Source organism: Apis florea, unplaced genomic scaffold (assembly GCF_048593485.1).
Source record: "Apis florea isolate Af1SG1 unplaced genomic scaffold, ASM4859348v1 contig_3496_pilon, whole genome shotgun sequence".
Taxonomy (NCBI): Eukaryota; Metazoa; Arthropoda; class Insecta; order Hymenoptera; family Apidae; genus Apis; species Apis florea.
This window is the reverse complement of record NW_028256773.1, coordinates 204,361-224,866: the sequence shown is the minus strand read 5'-3', so window position 1 is coordinate 224,866 and position 20,506 is coordinate 204,361. Positions and strand designations below refer to the sequence as shown.

The 20,506-nt window shown below is 35.0% G+C and overlaps 1 protein-coding gene and 1 long non-coding RNA gene across 9 annotated transcripts in view; one reads left to right on the top strand and one right to left on the bottom strand.

The window, feature by feature from the left end:
* The window catches only part of LOC100871512 (zwei Ig domain protein zig-8), a 285,169-nt gene extending 275,002 nt beyond the window's left edge, over positions 1–10,167 (top strand). For 5 of the 8 annotated variants that reach the window (XM_086913522.1, XM_086913521.1, XM_086913519.1 and 2 more), the window contains one exon: positions 9,594–10,167. In XM_086913522.1, coding sequence (XP_086769648.1) covers positions 9,594–9,697 — 104 coding nt within the window. In that variant the 3' untranslated portion in view covers positions 9,698–10,167. The remainder of the gene's footprint in view (positions 1–9,593) is intronic. The other 3 variants (XM_086913523.1, XM_086913518.1, XM_086913516.1) reach the window with 1 other exon arrangement.
* LOC147656691 (uncharacterized) overlaps positions 1–20,506 on the bottom strand; it is a 174,261-nt gene that overhangs the window by 123,579 nt on the left and 30,176 nt on the right. The gene's annotated exons all lie outside the window — the stretch shown is intronic.

Here is a 20,506-nt window from a genome sequence, read left to right as displayed (position 1 = left end):
TAATAAACTGGAAATAATGCCAATTTGCTTGACAAGTAGTCGGACGATCGCGAGGCGCATTCGAAATCAGTTTGCTCGAAACAGTCGTTCGGAAATTCCGCGCGCTTGCACGGCCTGCAACCGCTTCGTCCAACGTCTGTATGATCATAATCGTCTCGTTTGCATAACTGTAACTACTTTGTTCAACATCTAACAACAGCAATAGCCTGTATATCTTCAATTATTTCATATAAACATGCAACTGCACGATTTATTTATATACAAGGACTGCTTAAACGCCTGTCTGCAACTGCTTCGTTCGACGCCTGTATGACTGCAACTGCATGATATCTACACATTGTTTGTTTCGTGAAGCGCTTGTAATTACAATGTCTTATAATCTGCTTCGTCCAATGTCTGCATGACTGTAATCGTTTAGTCCAAATAGGTTGCAAAGTGTATCATAGTCTATAAACGCATCGTCAAACGCCTGCACAGCTGCAACCACTTCGTCCAATGCCTGTATGACTGCAACCACTTCGCCCAACGTCTGTACAGTCCACAACCGCTTTGTCCAATGCCCCGCATAATACGTGTCCTTTCCGTTTACGACCAAAGAAACTATGGTAGTACGCGAATTACGATGGTGCTACGCCATCCGTGGTAAACGTAATCGTTCGAGCATTTTCAAGCTGCAAATCATGGGATGGGAATTTCCACGCCTCACATTTTCGACAAGATCGTCGTTTTATCGAGATCCGGAATGCATACGAGCGAATACGGTCGGATTGATTGCTAGGTTTGCGTGGAATTCGGGAACGATTCTTCGAAAATCCGAGATTGTCAGCGCGGTGAATGTATGGGTGGTAGTTTAGAGTAATGTTTAAAGCGGGATTTTCGGAATGTAATTTTGTAGAGCAGTCGATTGGCTGGTTTATAGAGTGTTTTCGAATTATTTCGCCGATAATGGAAATGTGAAATTAAGGACACGACGAGTTGGTTAATTGGAACATTGCGAGGATAATGTTGAATATTAATGAATATTATATTACGTAGATATTATGTAGATGAGATTTTTTTTTTTCTAATTGAAGATTCTTTCTTTGTAATCTTTATCTACCCTGATAATAATCATATTCAAGATATGTCGTAGCAAACAATGTAGTTGCATTTTAAATTTAATTAATTCCTTTACGGAATTATGTAAACAAGGAACAGTTTTGTTGCTAAATATTATAACTTCAAATTACCAATTTATAAAACCATCAGAGTAAAATCAAATTAAAATTCCACTTTCGATTCAGACAACCTATAAATATATTTAATATTCACTCCTTCATCTCCATTTAAATTGCTTCAATCTTGATTAATCCCCTCAATTTATTTACCATCAAAGTTCGCGTCAAAGATGCTCGTAAATTTCCTGTTTACAAAAATTTCTCACCATCGAATCAACATCCGCGAGCCAATTCGAACGAACAAAATTGCAATAATTCTATCTTCGACAAATGATTCCAGCCACGAATCATCAGCGCTTCTATGGCTCACGGAACGAAATTAATTACATGGTCCACGTTTGAATATTATCTTTGTGCGTTAGTCAACCGTAATTTACAGCGCATAATTATGTGCTGTTTGTCGGATATCACAGATGCGACACGGTCGCGTGGAGGCTGGAAAGAAGGGTAGTTTTAATTCTGCACCGACACATCTTCCATCCATTCTTCATTCTTTCCATCCATTCTTTCTTCTTTTCCTCTATAATTAAAACGTACATTATCCTTGAGGTACGTCATTATTAATTAAACGTGATGGACCATCATCGTCCAATGGCGAATTTTAATCAACCTCTTTCTTTATCATCTCTTTTCTCTCGACTTCGACAATTTCTTATCCAATATCTCGATTACTGAAAACTTTCGCGATATAGAAGTTGTGGATGGAAGCTCAGTTTCCAAAACTAATTCGACAATTGGAAGGGTCGAATCAGGCTAATTCGAGGGCGAAAATAGGATTGTCCCAAGGGCCACGTTTCGTGAATGAATTTCGACCGGCTCATCCCTCGGCGCAATGAATCGTTTCGATTATTATTATCGCTTTAATCGTGGCGCGGTTCCCCCCAATACCGACCAAGGGTAAACGCCATTCGCCGATTTACGAATTTAAATGGGGGAAACGATTGCTAACTCTATTCAACGGGGTAACTGTTTCCACGGCCGTTTACGGATCTATTTTGAACTTGTTAATGGCCGTGGTACGAGTTTCGATGAGTTTTCGGCCGCCGTGATTGCAATCACTTGGAAAATTTTGCGGTTTACAAGCATGAAATTGGGCTGAACTCGATATTTCCTTTATTTCTTCGTTTTATGGGACGAGACTATTGGTGTATACAAATTTCAATGAAAAGAAACATATAAGAAATTTGTATTCGTTAAAATACGAATGTTACGAAGAGCCACGATTTCAAAGAATTGAAAACTCTTTATCGATATTTCTTATTCTTGATTCTGAAAATGATTATCCAGTAAGTAATCCTCAGAAGAATGAAAGTTGAACGAGATAATTTCAATCACGAACTTCGTAATATTTGTCCGATTCAAATATCAATCCATCAAACTGCAAATCAAGCAAACGTGTCACAAAAGGAATCAGGAAAATCTTAAGAAACTGACTGTGTCGGAATGCAGTAAAAAATAATCGTTGGTTGCACAACTTTGGAATGAATGCGCACGATAGGAAAACGAATCATCTCTCCATCGAGGAAAAAAGTGTCACGAGAAGCATTAATGGAAAAGGAGAATCGACTGATTCGAAGCGAAAGCAAAAAGGGAGCAAATTAAAAACTGGAAGAGAAAAAGAGACAGAGCGATAGCAAGAGGCGCGAGGATGAAGAAGAAGGAAAAACTAGGGGGCGCTAGTGAAGAAGATAGGAAACTGAGTAGTCGGTGGCCCAGTTAACGCCTGCGAACAGACAACCTGGATATGCTGTGGTTGCTCCTGGTATGAAGGCGAGGTTAGGGAGGTTATTTCGCGAGGTGTCACGCCCGGCCCATTAATAATCCTAAACCGCAAGCCTCTCCAGGACCGGGATGTCCCTCTCTCTGCCTCTTCTTGCCGCTTTCTTCTTCACAATCATGGTTTCTCCCCACCACCCCTCATAACCAACCCCTTACGGTTCTCTTACGGATTCTCTGCCAGGCGGATGCCAACGACGATGGGGACAACGAGCGTGAGAAGTTTGCAAAGCTCTCTTTTCGCGAGGCGTAGTTAAAAGAAGCGGTGCGCGCGGTCATGTATAATAGACAGAAGGAATCTCGAGAGGGTGCTTGGCTTTGCTCATTTCGCATACGACGGTTCTCTCTTTTTTTTTTTTTTTTTTATTTCAGTGGCATCGCGCTTCTCCTCGCGACTTCCTCCTTCTACGACTGTGCACTGGAAAATGCACGTTCGACGTCGGGAGTCGAGTGTGTCGCGAGAAAAACAAGCTTGTCGTTCGTTCTCCGGGGAATTAACCGGGATTTGACGAGCGACGGGACACGATTCTTCGTGGTCGATGGTCAGAATCGTTTCGATTTTAAAATTTAAATATTTGGAAAGTCGTTAGATTAGGTTGGATTGGGTTAAATTTCAGGATATTTTTGATCGTCAATTTTGCACGTAATAATGGAAAAAATTTTATTGATCATTAATGCGCATTGAAATGGGACGATGATAAAGAAGATTTAGAAATTAGAAAGAAATTCTCTTTTTTCTATTTATTAAATTGACGATAGTTTTATGATAAATTCGCTGCATAATCTTTTGTTAGTGATTTTGTAAAGTATGGAAAGTTTTATGAATCACGAATCGAAAATCAGCTTGTTCGAACAGTTTATGTATTTAAACTAATTGGAGGAAAGGATTAACTGAAATTAACACGAATGTTGCTCTCTCTCGTGAGAACATAGATATTCTGATAACATATGGTAAACTGACCTGAATCGCTATTTTCGAGGAACGATTAATTGGTAATTAGCCGATGATAGAATATACCGGTATTATAATTTATTCCTCTTTAACCAATCTCTAATTGCTACATTGCACGAAAAATATAGAATTTATTCGTGGAATAAATACATGTCATGTAACTAAATTATTCCACTTGATTTAGTAAATAAAATATCAAATTTAATTTTTAACAATCTTTACAAAAGCATCAAAACTTACCATTTTATACTTTATACTGTATGATATATAAATATAATTTGTATTGGAAATTGTTAATGTCAATATAAGAATATGTAAACTTATCACAAAGAGGAATAGCAGAAGATCAATAATAAATTGCAGATTATTTTTTTTACCCTTGTTCCCAATGATTAAAATCAATCCATCATAATACATAACACTTTTATCCATTATTAACTACTTTCTTTTAGAATTAAAGATATAAGAATATCTAAAAATTATTAACAGATTACAATATCGTTCAAGAAATTAGGCTTCGATTTTGAGGAATTAAAATCTCGACAACTTTTCCCTCTCTACTTACAAGAAACAAAAGAAAACCAAGCAACAACGATTCTAATTTGCAAACTGGCACCCCGATAGGGGCGCTCCCTTGACGATGCAAATAAAATTGCAGTCGGCCAACAAAACAACGAGCAATAGTTTCTCGAATTTTACCCACAGCGCGAATGTCATCACCTTTATTAACAATGCTCGCCGCTCCGTGCCACCCCGTTTGAATTTAATTCGCGGCAATTTGTAATATTGACTGTGCAAATTATTTTATCCCGGCCGTGACGAGGTGCTCCGCCGGCTCAACAAGTTCAAGTACCACTTCCGGAACCGCCACGAGTGCCGGCTGCACTTCATGAAATATACAAGATTTTCCACCGCGCCACGACCTTCGTTTTAGTGTCGGCGATTTTAAACCGGCGTTTATTATAAATCACCGTGAAACTTCACCACCGTGGCACAGGCTTAACGAGACACGTTGATTCTGATATTCTTTCGAATTTCTCCTCTCTCCAATTTTCATTGAATACATAGAAAAGGGAATGTGTTCGAGGGTTTCCAATATTTTCCAATTTCCTAACCTTAATCTGCTTAATTTCGTTTTCTCGCTTGCCATGAACGATAGAGTGATAGAAAATAGTATGATCCTGTCATTTGTTGATTGTATGAAACAGGACAGTTCTAATAAGAGAAGCAAAATCATTCGTGAGACGAGTAGAATAAGATCGTTATTACGGTTAAATGAATAATATACAATGTATTCATTTCATAATTAGTTATACTAGTTTTATTAATATTAATATATTATTGCATGTCTATTAGAAGTCTATTAGATCAATATACCGATCGTGTAATTCAATTTTAACAGAGACAAGTAATGTAAGTCAATCATTTTGTCGGATAAATAGCGTGTGCCGGATAAGTAATTAGATCGGTAATAATCGAATAAGTAACTTATTACAGTCAGTCGAACGGTATTGATTTCCCATTAAATCATAATTATATTCACACAATTGTAAGTCGATCATAATTAAATAATTTAATCCTTTGTAATTTGAGGATGGATTCATAATAGTGGATGGATTTATATATATAACTGGAGTGGATTAAAGGAGTGATTAGTCATTGAGAACAAATTGCACGGATTTCAACCCGTAAATCAACCCTCGTCTATAATTTATACGATCCTAAGACAGAACCAATAAATCCTCGCTCTCGATTAACATCGATATTAACCATTCGATCAGTCGGATACGATTCTGCTCAATTTCATCGAGCATTGCCGTCAAGAATTCTCACTTTTTAATCGTGTGAATCTAACTGCGTGGGAAGGGTGTGCGAAAGGATCGGCGCAAAATCGATTCTTCCGTGACAGTTAAGAAAATAGGTTGGTTCCCTTAGACTCTTGGATGAAGGGAGAGGTCTTTTCCATAGGAACTCGAGAAAGATCCAATTAACGAGGCGAGGATCCGGGGCTAATCCTAAGACTCGACTTACCAGAATCAAGCGTAAACAGGGCTGTAAATTTTTCCACCACCGTCACCTCTTAATTGAATCTTGAAAATGGTCGCTTCCCTTGCGAAGTTGTCCTCTTAAATCGGTTCAAATATGAACAGGGAAACGCTTTAAATCTTATATAATATTATTTGAAGGAAGCATCGGTATCGCTTACTTTTTTCTTTTTTTATCTGACTGATTCAATTCAAACCGATTAATTATTAGCAGATTGAAATTTCTTGTCTCGATTTCTCGGATGTTATATATATGTTTACGATACATCCGTGTGTGAATTAACTTATTGATTCTAATCTATAATCGATTCATTGAGACGATCGTTCGATCCTTTGATATGGCGAATGAAAATGATGAAGGAATATAGTGGAAGAGCAATGTTCCCTCCTTATAACGATCTGATTGCAATTTCGTGGCTTTGAACAATGCTTATCGATAACTATATACGGTAATATAACAGTTTCTCTAACGTTTAATGGAATTTCATTAAATTCATGCTTGCAGGAACGTTGCACAGTATGTAAAATCTTCAATTTTCCCCTTAATTACATTATCTACGCATTTGAAACGAGAAAATTGAATAATAAGTTAAATTATTTTTTAATTAACGTGGTGGAAGTGGAAGATCGTTGCCATAAATATATTTTTTTCTTACGAAAGTGTTCCATTTCTAGCATACCTCGTTCACATACAATAAATTACGAGTAGATTGCGAATTTTTATGCAGTTAAAATATGTTCGTATATTTAAGTAATGTACAGAAAGTATCTCGTATTATGTGAAACGTAAATTTCTTCGCACCACAACAATAAATCATTACTTCAAATTTTCAAATTGTAGGATCATATTTTCGTAAAAAGAAATATTACGAATTTTTATTTACATCTCATTGCGATCCAAAAGAAGAGATAAAATCTCACTCGAGCCTCTTAATAATTCGTAATAAATACTGCATACAACGTTTCCACAAACACTTTTAAATTAAAAATTAATCTCAACCTGTCCAATATAATTTTTTTCGCGAAGACAAGAGAATCGATGAAACGTTTAATTATTTCAATATCCGCTCATTGAAAGGGTAATATTTTTCCCCACTGAATACCAAGAATAGGTGAAATTCTTCCATTTGCATAAGATCCGTTTTATAGTTCTCGCGAAAATCTAACCCACACTAATTCCTGATGTTCTGATTTCCGATCTTGAAATTCAACGATGACACTTTTACCAACCGATTCCCCGCTTTCAAATGAGATTTCTCGCGAATTTGGCCCTGGTATTCCACGTTAATTTCAATCGCGTCTCTCCTTACATATAATTAAACGTAGGAATCGAATTAAAGAGTACTTAAGAGAAGATTACGAGATTAGCGAGAAATCAAGAACCGTACATTAATCCTCGATCTAAGTCTCGGTCTCACGATATTTTTCCATCCTTTTTTATCACAGTCCATCATTCTCGCCTCATTCTTTTTTTTTTCTACTCTTTCCACCCGTGCTACATTCCCCCGTTCCATTTCTCCTGTCATTTCCTTAATTGCTGATCCATGCACGATTTTCCTCGACCGGAATTCCGCGTTTTTTTCTTTTGGACCAATGCTACCAACCCAGATATTGGATTCTCTTGAGACTCTATAATTTCGATTTCACGCCTTTCGCCGCGGTGAAATAATTAAAAAGCCAGGTTGGGGAGGAAAGTTCGTGATTTCGTGCGGTTTTGATGGAGGTTTCGTGATACGAAGACGATTAAGAAGATTAACAGGAAAGTCGAGAAATTAATGCAATTTAATTCCAAATTATAACGCGTGAGTTTGAAATATTATATATGAAAAAAGTTAATTCTTCTTCCCTTATTTCTTATATCTTTTATTATCTATTACATATATTTTTGGAAAATAAAAATTAGAAAAAGAATCTTCCTTCTTCCTTGCGATTGAATATTAATCAATACCAATAGATTTAATTTTTATAAAATTCGAATTTTTAATAACAAATTGCAGCTATGTTTGTGGAAGAAAAAGAATTATTTTAACCACGTTGTCTTTAATGTAAAAACAATAGTAATCGTGGAAAATTATTTTACACAAGAGATCATATTTTTTTAAAACGTTTGAATTAAAATTGTCAATTTTATATTACGAATGACATAAAAATATATTCTTCAAATAAAAGAAGACAGTAACGAAACAACGTACCAGAAAAAAATCGTATCTGAAAGATAGAAAAATATAGGCTAATCTGGAAAATAGGTACAATCTTAAATTAACAGATTATGAATAATACCAAAGTTCAACGACCACGGTTGGCATAACATCAAGGCCACTGAACCCAAATAAAATCACTCGGTGGTCTGGGACTATGATAAACATGATCCAGGATTAAAGCACACAAACCAGGTCACTCTGAGGTTCAAGGAAAACTAGCAGCACAGCAGTGAAACCAAAGTCAAATCACCATATCGTTCACAATCACGATAACACCAGAATCGTAAAACTAAGCGGAAACAATCCAGAGTTCAAAAACCAGGATCAGAATGATGTCAGATTTTTATCTAATGTTTTAATCAATTTTATATCTAACGATAGTATTGTGATTCGAAAATTCAGAATCACTATGTGATTCTAGATGTCACGAGTGTAGAATATACAGGGTGTTAATATATTCGAGAAACACTTTTGAAGAATCGATTCTAGAAGCAAAAAAAAATAAGATGTTTCTATATTCGTCGTATTTTGTTTATAAGTTAATAAAACCTCAACTGATATTTTTATAGAATATCGATTAATCAATTTAAATAAAGAATAAAAAATATTCATATCTAATCATCATTTATAATAATGACTACACAACAATTTGAAGAAATTGATGATGTAAAGTAAATGTTAGAAAGATCGAGAATGATTGAGATCTTGCAAATCGAAATCTTGTATTATAATTTGAAATTGAATATCAACCTTTGTATTTGTTATAATCTTTAAAATCCTCCAAAAATGTTTCACGAATGTAATAACACGTTGTTTCCTGTTGATGTATTCTGACTGATCCTCTCGATCAAGGTTCCGAAACTGCAGATTCAGCTTGGATTCGTGGATTCCATGAACATGCCAGATTCCGTGAATATGTTAACTAGATTCCGAGAATATACCAGCTGGATGCTCTTCACCCAGGGGTACAAGCTACCGAAACGTTTCGTGTTATGTCGTGGTTATCCAAGACGTGTACTTTATCTCGACGATTCACGTTTTCTGTATAATCCATATGACAATTATACAAGTGTAAAATATTTATTTTTTATCTTATCTTTCCATGACGTTCAATTATTATCTTAATTCAATGAAATCTTTCCAATTTACGTTTCCTACCGATACTCATAACGATGTGAGCCATTTCACAAAAACTTAAGCATCCTTGAACCCAATTATTTCTAACATCTAACATTCAATTCTTTCAAATCTTCCACTTTTTCTAATTTTAAAATAATCTATCTGATTTTGGAATAACGCGAATCTGATCTTATAAGATCTTGGCAATCGTTGTAATTATAATTTTCCACAAATATTCACACGATATTTCCTACCAATCGTACATTTTTATAATCTGTTCCAGGCGAGAATCCAGCAGCCATGCAACACGGTGGTTCAACAAAAGTGAGAGCGACATCTCTCGCCCTCGTCGTCATTTCGTTGCTGTTCTCGTCACTCTTGAGGTGACCGTGATGTCTCGATCATCGTGCGGGCCTGCAGTTCGAATGGTGCTAACTCCTTTCTTCCTCGTGGCGAATTAAACGCGAGGGGATGTCGAGGGAATCGAAACGATCCTCTCTCCTCGGGACGTCTCTTCGAATATCTCGCGTGGCGAGCTTCCCAAAGGAACGTGTGCATGTTCATATACGCAGTTGTATATCGTGCAGGACGAATTGTATCAAGAGACAATTTTTTTTACCGCGTTACGGGAGAAGAAGCAGTAACGAAATCAGCAACAAAAATTTCTCGATCGTATACGTACATATATATATATATAAAATAAACCGCGAAGCAAAGAGACACTTTTGTGAGACTGGAATCACTGTTTTTTTTACGAAAGATCTACTACTCTTGTTTCGTTCCTACTCCTCCCCCTCTCTTTTTTTTAAACTACGTAAAATGGAAACGTGAAATTCCCCCCCCCCCCCACCCCAAAGACAACGAAGTTTCGCCCCTTTGTCGAGAACATTCCTGTTTACCAACGCTCAAGGTTTGCCAATTTCGTGCGCAACATTCCACGCGAATATTTTCGAGCGATCCACTTTGAGCGATATCGAGAGAAAGAAAGCCGATTTTTCTTCGGTCGATTCGTAAAAGTCTGACCCTTATTACGCGCGCTTGTTCGATAAAATTTCGAACGAATATTGTGAAAAATAAAAAAAACAAAAAAAAAAAAAGCACAAAAAAAGATCGTATACGAGTTACCGTGATAAGGATTTCGTTCGAACGGATTGACATATCAATTATTTTCCAAGAACGAGAATACCTTACAATTAGTGGAAACCAATCCGATCGTTACGAGTATAATATATATATATATATATCTATATATCTATATATCATTCGAGAAGGTAGAGGGATGGAAAAAAAAAAATATTTTCGTCGCATTTGTTGCAACTGGAAACGCGTGGAATTGAACAGAGTCTGTTCCTTTGAAACTAGAAGAGAGTTTTGAGAATAAATACCGACCATTGTTTATCCGAATCGAGCACGCTTGGAACAAAAACTGTGCCAAAAAAAGTGGAAGCTGCGAAAGTCACCGAGAGTTGTCGAGATACTTTTTATTGCCTTTATTCCGGTTTCGTTCGATGTAGTTTTGCTCTCTCGTCTTTTTTAACGAGGGAATCAAAGGAAATTTATTTACAGAATTTGAATAACAAGCGAGGCATGCTGAATACGCGTGTAGCTACCAAGAATATTTCAAAGCGATTTTACGAAGAGAGGGATGAAAAATGTATTTTCGCGTAGTTTATCTTTTTACATTTAAATATATACATGCTAGATTTCACTCGATTAATTTGCGCTTGATCCAAAAAGTTTTTTGATGAATATACATGGGGGGCCTTTGTGGTTATCGCGCGCAAGTTTCACGGGGGAGAAACAAAGAGATATTTTCTTGGATCGAGTTTGAAACTTTGTCGAATTTTCTTTCGGCTTGATAAGATTCGTACGTCGAGGAAAATTTTCGTGAACTTAAATTAAGGAAAGCTGTTTGAAAATAGATTCGAGGGAATAAGTTGCGTGAACGTATCTCGTCGCGATCTTCGTTGGAATAGAAGGGTTGTTTTAGGCCATAGATTTTTATGAAAATTTGATTCAGTTTCAATGCAGGATCGATAACTTTGAGCCACATTTATCTATTTTATTTTTAACGTTGTGTAAAATAAATGTTGGAAAATATTCGAGTGAACGAAATAAAAATTTTCAATTTCAATTTTAAACTTCATTCTTGATCAATTATGAAAAGTAATCTTTTATAAATGGTATAAGTTCAATTATTTTAAATTATAATTGGATACATAACTTAGAAATCATCAAGAATTTATTAAATATGAACTTCTCTTCCATCACTATGATTTCCAACCCTCTCAAACTAAAGAAAAAAAATTTCACTTCTCCGTTCGACGACTGAATCAAACTCTCTCTCTCTCTCTCTCTCTCTCGAAAAAAAAGAAAAATCAAAAGTCGAATCCCGATACAGCACGCTTTCACATTTTATTCTATAATTCAAACGCAAACGAGTTTCGGTCCCGATGTATTTCGCCTACGCCTAAAAAAATTACAGCCAAACAAAGTGATTCAACTCGACGATTCAACCCGCCACGCGCGCGCAATCACCTCTCACCGATCTCTTCAACCGTGTGTGAAAAGCGCAACAGCCACCAATATAACCAGAGAAGGAAACATCGACGCGAGAGGTGAGCGCAAACGTGACGATACGTCGCGAAAGTTGAAGCGTCGAATAATGGAGGCTTGAAATTATTATACACCATATAAAGTGCCCGTCCTTTTACGTGGCGCCTGGAACGCGCAACCAGCCAGACAATGACCGCTCATAAAATTTCGAATCCCTCGCGTTTTATCCCCTCTTTTTTCTCTCTCTCTCTCTCCGTTCGTTGCGCGATTCCGTCCGCTATGCAAATCTGTCTTCGCCTCGCCCCACCGTTGCAAATTTAACACTTTGATTGCCAGACCGTTCGCAGGACAATCATTTTTGCATCGGTCACTGGACCCATGCAACCGACTCGCCAAATGCGCTTGTATAAACGCCGGATATACCGCCGATCGATCTGTCCAATTCACGTCCACCACCCACTCTATGACGTACAACCGCGCGTGTTAATCGGTTTTGCCGCACGGGTTTGATATTTTTCCCTCTTCCTCTTTTTTTCTCTTTCCTTCTTTATCCGTATCCCTCTTTTTCACTCGTCGGAAGGCGAGTGAAGGGGGTGACGCGAAAGGGGTGACCTCGGTTACTGACCTGTCTATCCCGCGTGACGGCGATCGGTTCCTCCGTGACGAAGCATGGACGAGTTTGATTCTGCATGGACGAGGTTGATTTCGATCAAGAATCGGGGGAGGGAGAAAGGATGATAAAGTTTCTAAAGACACTTTTGAAATTATTTTCTATTCGCGGGATTTTGATACGATTTACGCGTTTAGATTTTGAATACATTACAAGTGGTGTAACTTTATTTATTCTATGAATGGTTGAATGGTTTGCGCCAGAGGAGAGGTGAATAGAATTAAATCTGTTGGAAATGACGTGAAAAAAAGGAAAATTAGGTTTCCATTCGTTTCTCGATTCGATTCTCTTTTATTAGATTTCTTTTTTATTTGTTGTTTTTATTATTCGTAATATTTTTTCCAGGTTAACTCGTATCAATTAAATTGAAGGATATACGCACACCACATTTTCCTTTTCGTATTTATAGGAGTAAAATATATTTGGTATCTGGAACAACTTATACATATAACCGTAAAGAGAACCTTTTAATTTTACATCCTATTTCTCTCATCCTATTGTTCTTTCTCGAGAATCGATCCAATCGAGGGCGATAAAATTCGAATAACAATGAACCCCTTGTGCTGAAAAAATTTTTTTGAATTACATACCTGCGCTCTTTTGTGCGCCGAACCCTTGTCCAGGCTTTCAATCAACTAAACAAAACATCGATATCCATGAAAAGCAAATAAAAAAAGATGCATCTGCTAAAAAATAGTAATATCGCTTTTTCGCTTCGCACGTTTCATATTCTCTCGTTTCTGTGTATTTATAATATTCTATTTTCTTCAAAAAGAATAATTTTTTGAAAAAGAAACAAAGAAAACTCATTAAAAATCTTTCGATATTATATTTTTTACATTACAATTTCTCCATTTCCGATATCATTTCACATTGTTCATCGAAAATTATTTTTAATTATTGACAGAAAATCATGTGTAATTTAATTTCGCATTCTCTATTTCAATATATACATGTAATACTTTATTCCATTAAAAAATAATTTTCAAACCTTCCAAAAAAAAAAGAAAAAAAAGAAAAGATAATTCGAATTACTCGTTTCGATACGTTTTATATTTTCTAAATTTCAATTTCTCCATATCACTGATATCTTTCAATTCATCAAGAATTCTTTTTGATCGTGTAATTTCACTTCATCCTGTGTTTCTACGTATAATAATCTATCTCTCTAAAAAATAATTTTCAAAGTTTTCAAAAAAAAAAAAAATATTCGAAACGTTTCGAAATATTCCCTATGTTTCAATTCCTTCACCTACGATATATATCCCTGCTCATAGCGATATATCGTAGAAAAAAAAAAATCCGAAATTGGCCGAAAAAACCGTGTAATTCAATTTCACAATCCCTATTTCATTTCCATCCCTATACGTATAACACTTCGTTTCAAAAAAAAAATAAATTTTCAAAAGAGGAGAACAATTCGAAACATTTCCTGCGTTTCGATTTCTGCATTTTCTACGACAACTCTCCCCGTTCATCGAAAATTCACTTCCTGTGTCTCAATTTCTCCATCTATATCCGATACCCCTCTGTTCACGGGGAATTCCTTTCGGCCGAAAGTTGACCGCGTAATTTCATTTCGCGCCATTGAGGTTCGATCCCACCACTTCGATCCACGCGATTGAAGACGGATGGCCGGTGACATCTAGCGGAATCGAGCGTGACGCAACGAAGGATCGAATGGGAATCGCCGATAGATTCGACTCGGAACGGTTAAACGGGTCGTGACAATGACGTAGGGTCACTTCCGCGTAAATCGGAGCGCGTTGTTACTGGCCACGGGGTCGCAGGCCTCCGTATAATGCGATAATTTAGCAGGGACGTTATTACACAGGGGCAGGTGCAAAATATTTCAGCCGGGGCCCGCCGCGCGAAAACCACATCCGCGATAAATTAAATTATCACCGTGTCCGGGCTCACTTTTCGACGGTGGAGTTTTGAGAAGTTCAAATTTTCCCGCCCTTTTTTAAAAAGCTTCCACAAATATTTTGTTTTGTTTTCTTCCATTATGCTTGTCTTTTGTCACACATGCAAATGTATGCAAGCGTATCGTTTCAATCGTTTGTTCTTCTACAAAGATTTTCAAAATTGAGAAAGTTATAGGTTGGATTAAACTATTTTGGATTAAAATACGATTCTCTTTTAGATTGTTCGAATTACAAAAACCTTTTTGTAATTACACAACTTAGAATCCTTGTCGAGGATGTTATGTAATTAAGTCTTCGAGGTTATAAATTCTTTAAAGTCAAGTCTAAGAAAAAGGACTCTTATTTCGTACTGTTGTTTTCTTCTAATTTTGAAATAATTATTACTTCGTCAAGCATCGATATGTTAAATTCATATTCAAACGAAATCGAGTGATCGATAAAAATAAGTATCACAGATTATATCAAATATTATTTTCTATCTTTCGTTTTATTCTTTAATTCTTTATAAAACCAAAAGAATGGTAATCCATTACTTCCTTTGAACTTCTTCTTATCTTCATTTATCGTTTCGTATCCTTCTCCATGACGTCTTGTTTACCTCTCCAAACCATCCACTCTCCTTCCACATCCACTTTTTCTCCCTTCGCCTTCCACCGGAATCACCATCCATTCCTATTTCTCGAAGAGCGAACCGCTGTCGTCGTCGCTGGAATTCGCAAAAAGCGGCATTTGCGAATTAATGGTAAACACTCGATGGTTCGGTTTCCACGGTGAGAAAGGTTTTACAGGGGGCTCGATTGAAGATTCAGCCTGAAGACGAGGAGGAACGTTTCACCACGTTTTTCCTCGAGTTCGCGAACTGAATCAATTAGCACGACTAATTTCCTAGCTAACTGCAATTAACGGAGAAATTATTCACAAGATGATTCTAAGAATAGGAACGCTATTGCGAAAATGCAGTTCATTTTAATGGAATTATTCTGCTCGCTCTAATTCAGGATTGTAGTTTATTATTAGTTCTATTTCGAAGAAAAAGAAATCGGATTTTGCACGTTTAATTAATTTTCTCTCGATTCTTTTTTTCTTTCTTTCGTTCAATTAATTAATTATGAAATTAAAGATTTCAATCCTTGCTTTTTTCCAATCCAAAATGATTTAATATATTTTACTTCTTAGATTTTAGGATATCACAAAGGAATTGTATTTGTAATTCTTTCATTTCAACTTTATTAAATTGTCATCAATCTCTTTTGTTTGTAGAAAAAAAGGATTGAGATACGAAATTTTAAAGATCCTAAAAGGGTTAATCAATATTGAACCACAAATCAAAAATCTGCCAGAAAATCGACGAATAATTTGATTCTTCTATCGAACTTGCATCGTACAAAGTTACGAGAATAATACATTGAAAGAAGAAAGCCTTCTTCCAGAATAATTAAAATGTCCAGAATGGGACTTTTGAATGAGATTTTCACGGCCGCGTTCCATCATATGCAAACGCAAACGCCATTCGTTCGTAAGTGAGAATCTTTTCAGTGTGCGTCCGTGTGTACGTTCGTTTGTATGTGTGCGTTTTCACGTACGTATCCTCGAGTACACGTGTAACTGGTATGAAGCGAAATGAGAGGAAAACAATTAAAGTAAGATAAAAGTAAATATAAGAGGAAAACACAAAGTATTACGAAGTTAGAGAAAGTAAGTCGCTCGCAACTCATCCTGATCGGGGATGGAAAAAATTATGCGTATAAAATAAGGGAGGAAATCGTCGTTGTATTCTTAAATGTGACACGATGTTAGATTTTTTAGAAATGTTCAAAATTTAGAATTAAACAATACGAATAAATTCTTTGACGATTGACCATCGGTTTTTCGAATCAAATATTCGATTTGAAATTCGAATATCTTTGAAATAATTGTGATTCGATTTTAAATGTGATAACTTCGAAACAATTTCTATTTGTATAAATCATCACAGAAGCCAAAATGATCAACCGTTTAGTCTTACACTTAAAAAATTAATCTAAAAAAAAATTTAAATTTCGACGTCAAAACAAAGAAATTTGTTGAAAAAAAAAGATGAAATTGATCGATCAACTTGGATGATTTCCTTAGAAAAATTTGCATTTTTGTTAACATTTAAAATAGAACAACGAATTTTCTTCCGTACAATCATACAAAGTATCTAATTTCGATCTTCGATCCGGATTGCAGAGTTTGTCAGAGTGCATGTGTGTAAGAATCGAAGGATATTCGTGTAAGATCTTCGACTCGATATACTTGCTCATCGCTAATCATGTCTCATCATTCATAGTAATATATCCACGGTAACGATTAATTAAGTAAGAAGACACGTCTATAAGCATCTGTAAGTTATTGGTACTATTAATGGTCCTTAATGCGGTTAAAGTGATACAAACACATTGTAGGGAAATATTCCATTTTGTGAGATAAGAGAACGGACGGAAACAAAAATAAATAAATAAGAAAAAAAAGATGATAGAAAATCCATTTAATGTCGGTATTCGCTGTTCACTATTTGTAAGTTTCGAGAAGGTAAATACAATAAAATTCATAGTACCTAATTTTTTGTGTCCTTTATTCCATTTTACCTCACTATTCTATATAATGTATTATTTCATTCAATAATAATACTCTATTCTTTTTGTTGAATTGAGAATATTCTTTCATTTTTCAATATGTGTTAAAATATTTGAAATATATTCATATTATATCTTATATTTTTTTTTAAATAAAGTTGGAGTGCTTATACTAAAAAAACTAAAACTTAAACACAATTTAATTCATTCTAAAAAAGAATAATGTTTAACTAAGAAAAATAATACTCTAATAGTTTCTCATTTCTGTATTTTTCAAAAGAGGACCAATTTATTATTACATTTTTATCATCATCAAAATTATCATATTAAAAAGAAAGAAAGAAAGAAAGAAAACGATTGACGATATTATAACAAAAAATATTTAAGAAAATATATTCATTAAATACGGAAGATTCAGTTATAAAATATCTTTCAGAGAATACTTATAAATGAATACTTATACAACCCATATAAAATTCTATTTTCAAAGAATCTCATTCCCTCGAATAATTATTCTCACACATATCCATCTTCTTGCGTCAATTCAATCAATCGTGCGATATTTAATTTAACGCTTGAGCCATGAACAACTTCATCCATTCATATACTCTCCTAACTTATACTTTTAAACTTCAATTTATCCGACCGAAGAATCAAAAAACTCGATAGACTCGAACCTTCGAAGCCTCGAGATTCTCCTTGTCCTAGCCCACTTGACACGAAATTTCATCACACTACATGTTTAACGGTGAATTTATTCCGAACGAGACCTTCGTTACACAGGCATCCAAGAAGAAGAAGAAGAAGAAAAAGAAGAAAAGAATCAGGTCATCCTTCTAATAAATCGTCATATAACACACGCGCAAATACTTTCTCATTTCCATAATTTTCCATAGGCGTGCAGGTATGTAGCCTGGCTCGAGAGGAACGGGATCTTTCAAAATTCAAAATTCTGGAATTCATACTCGCGATGTGGAAAACAGAATTTAATTTTTCAGAATCATCGTGCTACGCAAATCACACGATCAAAAGATTAAAGAATGCCTCTTCTAATTAAATTCCATGTCTCGAATCTGGAGTTTGTTAACAAAGATGGACAATTGTAGTTTGGAAAAAAAAAAAAAGAAAGAGTGAAAAAAAGCGCGAATAAGACTAAATCATTCGATTCCATGAGTTTCAATGATTTTCATAAATTCTCGTTATGCGATATACAGTTCAATTCGCAATTAATTGCAATCCTCCTTTATTTAAGTAATTTACGGCCTTCTATGTAAGAAGAAAATTAGATACGGTTTTGTCGCGATAAAGAATGACTAATGGCAGAGCCTTCAACTGTTTTTGGACCACAGAATTGGCGATCTAGTAGTTTTAGCATTAGCTATTACGTTTATTACACTTTTTTCATTCGTAGCTTGGCATAAAACTCTTCTCATTTTCGCTTAGAGCAATTTCTAGAATATGACAATTATTATTGCGCGAAAATTGTCTTCAGAACTATATTGTTCACTTGTTGGACTCATGCTCATAATCATTAATAAAAGATGAGTTTTTCCATTATCACACACGATCTCGTTACATTCGTGATATTTAAAATTAATTAGACGATTGAATTGGCATTTTATATTAATAAAATCAAACATATTTCAACAAAATAGAAATCATTCTCCGCTTATATAGACACGTTTATGCGTTTTCGTATAAAACGTTGGATATTGACGAACAAAGGCAATATTGCCTAATAATATTGCCTCGAATAATTTTCATATTAATTTCATATTCTTCGAAATTAATTTCCATCGATATATGACTAAATTAATTATTTTATTTTTGACCTTATAGTGTGTAATCAATCATGATTACATATCAATTGTACATAAATTAAAAAAGTTTCTAATAATTATGTTTAACTACCAAATAATTTCGAGATAAACTTTAAATGACACGTACGATATATGTACGTAAAATCTACATTTATACAATCTTCAGCCCTATATTTTTAGTCGGATTCCACCCTTTTGTTCGCCATATCCGCCCTTCGCGGTGGAACAAAAAGCAAAAATAGGAATAGCCTTCCGTCATAATTTCGCATCACGATGGCACGAAGCTACTGTGTCGTGGCTGGAATCTCTGGACGCATACCGGTGGTTGGTCATGTATCATCCTGACACAACCCCGCTGCCTGAATTTACAAAAAACCAAAAGGGTGGTTGACCAGGGGTGCGATCCACGGATGTCTAATTCTTTAACCATCGTATTTTCGTTTACTTTGACACGATTTATCAACAACAGTATCATTTTATCGAAATCAGATATTATTTATACTGTTTTCATGTTATTAAAAATTATCAATTGATAAACAAATGCGGTTACTCTTCAATTTTATCGTATATACGTACACCCAATCATTGTAAAGAAATTTACATGATATAGAAATCTTAATTTTAAGTTTATTGAAAGTTTAGCGTACGTGTAGAGCATAATTGTTACGAATAAAATAATTTATTTTCGATGGAAAATTTCTGTTTCACAAATTTTCATACAAAATTCAACTATCGTTGATTTTAATAACACAATTTTTTAATTGAACTTACGCAAGATGCACGAAGATTTTTTTTTTTTCTTTTGTTTCGATTGTTGTTTAATATCTAAGATAGATGAGATTTTGTTATCTCATTGTCACTTAAAAGTGGACTTCGAAGTTACATTTCGTTGCAACGAAGAAGATCACGCAGTTAGTTTGCTCGAAATGCGTTTATATTCGTCCGACCATCTCATTTCTGCGATTACGCTCTTGCGCAATAATTCCTCATTGTCCCATGTTCAGTGGCGCGGATTCACCGAATTTAATTAAATGCGCGAGATGTAATTTTCTAATTTAGTGAAAAACTACTTGAATCTGTTCGCGCTGAACAATTTCCTTCGTAATAAATGATATTTATTATCATTAATTATATAAGAATAACACATTCATACTTTCGTTATTCGTTTTCGCATCTTTGTATCATTGTCGTCATTATCTATATCTATATCTTCCTTAATATATTTTTATATTTACCAATATATTATCTAAATTATAATGTAATAATATAATCTCATTTCTATCTAATTAGAAATGAATTATAATAAGTAAATGAATAAAAATTTTTGTGTTTCTATCTTTCTTCATGAAGATCTCCACTATGGTACCATGAAAATCTAACTAATTTAAATTGTGCTGTCAACTTAAAAACGTTATGAAACATTGTTTTCGAAACTCGTAGATTAATTACACCAGGGATGTTTAATTACCGTAGTCAGTAGTTCGAAAAAAATTTCAAACAATACGAATTCCTTTATTAATATCGATGAATAAGCTCAGAATTCCCATTAACTTATTCAAACATATTCAAAACTGGTTCATGATGGAACAGAAGTAGAAAAAGATGGGGATGTTTCTATCTATAAA